General features: G+C 38.3%; 1 protein-coding gene across 6 annotated transcripts; it reads left to right on the top strand.

Annotated features, from left to right (window-relative positions):
* Window positions 1–219: 219 nt before the first annotated feature.
* LOC106336444 (fatty acid amide hydrolase) lies at window positions 220–5,254 on the top strand. 6 transcript variants are annotated; one of them, XM_013775281.1, is made up of 21 exons: window positions 220–450; window positions 653–736; window positions 869–978; window positions 1,074–1,134; window positions 1,254–1,444; window positions 1,530–1,659; window positions 1,804–1,881; window positions 1,958–2,105; window positions 2,296–2,408; window positions 2,475–2,550; window positions 2,647–2,718; window positions 2,918–2,969; window positions 3,180–3,260; window positions 3,346–3,429; window positions 3,522–3,625; window positions 3,739–3,831; window positions 4,122–4,190; window positions 4,347–4,411; window positions 4,489–4,550; window positions 4,664–4,774; window positions 4,947–5,254. In XM_013775281.1, the coding sequence occupies exons 2-21, from the start codon at window positions 658–660 to the stop codon at window positions 5,031–5,033; spliced, it is 1,866 nt and encodes a 621-aa protein (XP_013630735.1). In that variant the 5' UTR covers window positions 220–450; window positions 653–657; the 3' UTR covers window positions 5,034–5,254. The 6 variants fall into 6 exon arrangements, 5 of the variants coding, with proteins under 5 accessions (XP_013630735.1, XP_013630738.1, XP_013630734.1 ...); XM_013775284.1 differs by having other exon boundaries at window positions 222–450; window positions 658–736; window positions 4,679–4,774; XM_013775280.1 differs by having other exon boundaries at window positions 222–450; window positions 658–736.

Raw genomic sequence — 5,254 nt, 5'->3', positions numbered from 1 at the left:
AATTTCATAACAAAACTAGAACAAAAATAAAAATCAACTCGACTAAACACATTTAAAAAAGAAAACATGTCTTTTTAGGTTTAAATGAAATTTTGCGTTTGTGTGTAAACGGTATCCGTTCATAAATAACGGAACAATAGACCGAGGTAACAAAATCTAACATAATAGAATTTGAAGGGTTAAATCACAAGATAACAAGTTGGGAGAGATTTTTAAGGAATAATCTTTAGTCGCTACGATTTATCACTAAAAAACAGTTTTATAGGACAAGGAGGTCGCTGTGTAAATTTCAGAATATTGTTCAACAATCGAGACAAGTTCAAATCAGTATAATTAATACAAATCGAGTAAGCGCATTCAAGTCTCCAACTACTTCACCGCTCATCCGCACGGCTTCTTCAAATCGGCGTCGAAGTCGAAGCAAGTTGATAAGCTTCACCACCGTCACAGGTAACTTGGCAATCTGAATTCTCCGTTTGTGAATCAGCTGCCTGAAAGAACCTGATTGCTTGGATTCTCCGTTGCTCTTAGTTAGTTCGAACCAGGTTTAGTTGAATCTGGGATTCCTATGAATGAGATAGTTGAGAAGAAACTTTGATCAATTTTGTATTTGTAATTTGCAAATTGTTTCTTTTATTTCTTTTGCTTGTAGAGTAGATGGGCAAGTATAAGGTCATGAAACCGGCGAAGGAGGTTGATGTTTCTGCTGTCAAATATAAAGAAGAAGACATCAAAGGTTCGTTCGTGATTTTGATTCCATGCGTTAGCTAAGCTCTCAATACACATGAATACATACGCAGGACATGATCTGGATTGTAGAATTAGTTTTGTGCCTTTTTACATGGGGATTATATGTGATTTTTTGCAGCCCCTCATTTGACTGGCTTTTTGTTCAAGCTGTTCGTTAACATGCTTGAGACACCACTTATCGGCTCATCGATTGTTGACTCGTTGAAGAAGAACAATGGCATGACCGAGGTTCGTTTTTTTTTTGACATCAGAAAGAATTGACTTTATAACATTTTGGAATGATGACATTGCTATGTGCTTCTCCGTGTTGTTGTGACTGGCAGATGTTTCGCAACACTGTCGTTCCAGAAGAGCCTATGTTTAGACCCGAGTTCCCACCTCAAAGTATATATCTTCCTTTTCCTTTATTATTATCTTACAATTCGTTTTATCAATTATATGGTGTGAATTTACATCAACCAAAATAAAATATGTGTGTGTATCATCTTCTCTTCTGAAACTAGAAGCGGAGCATGATGTTGTCATTGTTGGCGAAGATGAAAGCCCTGTAGACAGATTGGAAATAGCCTTGAAGTGTCTTCCTCAATATGATCCTTCTCGCAGCTTCCACACAGATCCAAGTTCATCCTTCCGTTACTGGAAGATACGTGATTACGCATTTGCTTATAGATCTAAGCTGACAGCTCCATCTGTGGTTAGTCATTTTACTCTCTTTATTTTCACTTCTTTCGACTCTCTTTATCTTGGCACAAACAAAGTACCTTGTTGCTGATTGCTAGGTAGCAGAGCAAATAATCTCAATCATAGAGGAGTTTAAGTATGACAAGTCTCCAACACCATATTTGATTACCTTTGACGCCAGTGAAGTCAGAAAGCAAGCTTCGGCTTCTACGCAGAGGTTTGAAGAAGGTAATTTTGCAGACTTTGTGATCTATTCCTAGTATTAGATTCAGACCATCACTGCGGCGGCTAAGTTGTTTCATATCTGCTTAAACTCTCAGCTTCAGTGAGTTTTTAGATGTGTATTGATCATGTTGACTGTGAGCTGTGTAGGAAAACCAATATCCATTTTAGATGGGATTTTTGTGACAATCAAGGACGATATTGATTGTTTTCCCCATACTACAAAGGGTGAGTATGTCATTCTTACATTTTATTTTAAACACTTCCAGACACAACAGACCTGTCATAAGGTTTTCCATGATAGGTGGAACAACATGGCTGCATGAAGATCGTTCCGTGGAGAAGGATTCAGTAGTTGTTTCAAGACTTCGCAGTTGCGGTGCAATCTTGATTGGCAAGGCAAATATGCATGAGATAGGCATGGGGACAACAGGGAACAATTCGAATTACGGGTAAGCAAAGCATCAGAGAACACAAACCTCACTTGTATGAAGAGTTCAATGTGTTCTACGGGTAGATAAAAAAACTGCTTTATACTTGATACTTATTACTTCGATTTATTTATTGTATCTTTAGTTCTTTCCACTTTTTCATGTGTTTGCTCTCTTTTTTTCTTTTTCTTTCTGGCATGTTTCATTGCAGAACTACAAGAAACCCACACGCACCCGAAAGGTACACAGGCGGATCTTCCTCAGGTTCAGCAGCTATTGTTGCCTCCGGAATATGTTCAGCTGCTCTAGGAACAGATGGCGGAGGTAGCAAAGTTATTTTGATCTGACCATCATATGCGTTGTATGTTTAACGCGTGTCTAGGTGTGCAGGTTCTGTTCGCATCCCTGCATCGCTTTGTGGTATAACGGGACTGAAAACAACATATGGTCGGACAGATATGACAGGGTAAGAGTTTAGATTCACTATTCTTAACAGAAAACTATAGGCACCGAACTATGTGTATGGCATGTGGTTTCTGTTTGACCACTGTCATCTCTACAGTTCATTATGTGAAGGTGGAACAGTGGAAATTATTGGTCCACTTGCTTCATCGGTGGAAGATGCTCTCTTGGTGTAAGTTTTCTCTATTTTTTTAGCCTAGTGAATGACTAAGCTGTTTCAATCTGTCCATCATTGACATATTTGTAAAGCATTCAACAATAGTGAGTGGAGGTGCAACGGAAACCACTCAAAGCATAGCACACATTTACTCTGTCAGATGTTTCATTTTCGGATAAGCTGGTTTTGGCTAATCTGTCTTTGTGTGTTTCAGGTATGCAGCAATCTTGGGTTCTTCATCTGCTGATAGACTTAACTTAAACCCAGTAAGTTTTTCAGCCATAATATATTCTAGACATCACTCTGAAAAAAAAAACTTAATGAAAAAAGCATGACAGATAGTCGTTTGTAGAAATGTCTCATTATCAAGTGATGGTCACTGTGTGTCATGTATTCATTTGACCATGGCAAATACTCCTGCACTATGTATGCGTATGACTTAGTCTTTGATTTTTTTTTTTTTTTTTTTTGAGTAGACGCCACCCTGTTTTCCGAAGTTAATGTCTCACAACGGAGGCAGTGCTATAGGATCTCTACGACTAGGGAAATATACAAGGGTGAATTTTGCATCCCTGCTAGTTTACACGAGTTGGATTCTGTTATTTCAGTGGTATACCTAGTGCATTGTTTTCATTCATGCAGTGGTTTAATGATGTTAATTCAAGTGAAATCTCCGACAAATGCGAAGACATCCTTAAGCTCCTATCAAACAATCATGGTTGCGAAGTAAGCTGATCATTTGAATAGGTTTCTCTCATTATACAGGTTGTCTATCATTATCTTCTTTCAACGACAATCTCTGTATGATACTATCGCAGGTAGTGGAAATAGTGGTTCCTGAACTAGAAGAGATGCGTGCAGCTCATGTTGTGTCCATCGGATCTGCGGCACTGCGTTCTCTTACTCCTTACTGTGAGGCTGGGTATGTCTTTACGCATCTTCTGATTTCACTAGTTGTACACCTTCGATTACCATCACTTGCAAAACAAATTAGAACGTTGGTCTAACCATTCTCTTCGCTGTCGTACGTTTCAGGAAAAATTCAAAATTATCTTATGATACTCGCACCAGCTTTGCGATCTTCCGGTCTTTCTCTGCTTCAGACTATATTTCTTCTCAATGTATTAGGTAAATGACGACCAACAAGCTGTTCAATCACATGAGTGTCTAAAGTTTCTGCATGCTTAAGGAGTTAATAAGTTTAACTAAGCGAGATCTCATAAGTCTTTGCTAGAGTAGCCATGACCTGGAATTGATTTATTAGCAGATATATACCGACAAAATCACATGGTCTAACCAGAAAACGGATCAAGAATCTGTAACTGTATACAAAAGTCTGATTTGTGGCAAAGTAAAATGTTAGTACATATGATTGACACTATAGAGGCTGCTTGCTTGTGTAAAACTTGTTGTTGCAGGCGAAGATTGATGGAGTATCACATGGATATCTTCAAAGACGTTGATGTTATTGTGACCCCTACAACTGGGTACGTAAAACCATTCCATGAATAGACAGTTCTCTCCTAGCGACTAGATTTGTTAACAAACATTTGCTTCCAATATCTTCAGAAACATTACGTGTATATGAATGACTGCTTGAACTTCTCTTACCTGGTTGGTGAAATGTTTACTTGTACAAACAGCATGACAGCCCCCGTTATACCCCCTGACGCTCTGAAAAATGGAGAAACCAATTTTCAAGTGACAGGTTTGCCAAACGAAACTCTTTAACTTCTTAACTTTTGGTTCAACTTGTAATAATAGAGATTGTTGATTTCTTTTCAGCTTATTTGATGCGATTTGTTGTAGCTGCAAACCTCCTGGGCTTCCCAGCCATATCTGTACCCGTAAGCGATGTTTTTGTATTTTTGGTTACTCTCTAAGCCGGCCGTGTACATATCAAAGGAACACGGTCCTATTCTTTGCAATAATCACTTTGTCTTTTTAACATATGGAAAAGAAAAAAAAAACGCAGGTTGGGTATGATAAGGAAGGGCTTCCAATAGGATTACAAATAATGGGAAGACCTTGGGCTGAAGCTACCGTCCTTGCTTTAGCTGCTGCTGTTGAGGTACTCTCTCTCTCTGTTTCCTTCTATCATCTATCTGTAATGGTCCATCAATTTCGATGATGTTCTTCGTTTAGAGTTTTATCTATGAAAGTCTGATGTCCCTTTTGATGCTATAGCCGGTTATCGGGTCAGGTTTCTTAACCGAATCTTGAATTTTAATGTGGCATTTCAGGAACTTGCTCCAGTTACCAAGAAGCCTGCTGTGTTTCACAATCTTCTCAATACAAACAGAGTCCATACTGATTTGTCAGAGAAGTGAAAAGGCAAAGAGTTCTCTCTGAATGGGATATCATTTATCTCCATTACATTTGATTGATTGGTGTGTATTTTCAGGTTAAGTAACCTGACATTGTTTATAAAGATTAGAAGCAATAAGTTGTCTTGTAGCTGCAGATAAGACCAATGGACGATTGTTTTGCTATAAAACGTGTTGTATATTTATGATTGATAAATTTGAAAAAGAGATGTATACTGTGCGTA

The sequence above is a fragment of the Brassica oleracea genome, chromosome C3 (assembly GCF_000695525.1).
Source record: "Brassica oleracea var. oleracea cultivar TO1000 chromosome C3, BOL, whole genome shotgun sequence".
NCBI lineage: Eukaryota > Viridiplantae > Streptophyta > Magnoliopsida > Brassicales > Brassicaceae > Brassica > Brassica oleracea.
Note: the sequence above shows the minus strand (reverse complement) of the source record. Positions and strands in the feature narration are given on the sequence as shown.

Excerpts from the sequence above, each read along its gene's own strand:
- LOC106336444 (XM_013775281.1), top strand. The coding sequence starts at position 658 with ATGGGCAAGTATAAGGTCATGAAACCGGCGAAGGAGGTTGATGTTTCT. Across the intron at positions 2,551-2,646 it reads GGTCGGACAGATATGACAGG|TTCATTATGTGAAGGTGGAA; the intron begins GTAAGAGTTTAG and ends TCATCTCTACAG. Across the intron at positions 4,775-4,946 it reads CTTTAGCTGCTGCTGTTGAG|GAACTTGCTCCAGTTACCAA; the intron begins GTACTCTCTCTC and ends GTGGCATTTCAG.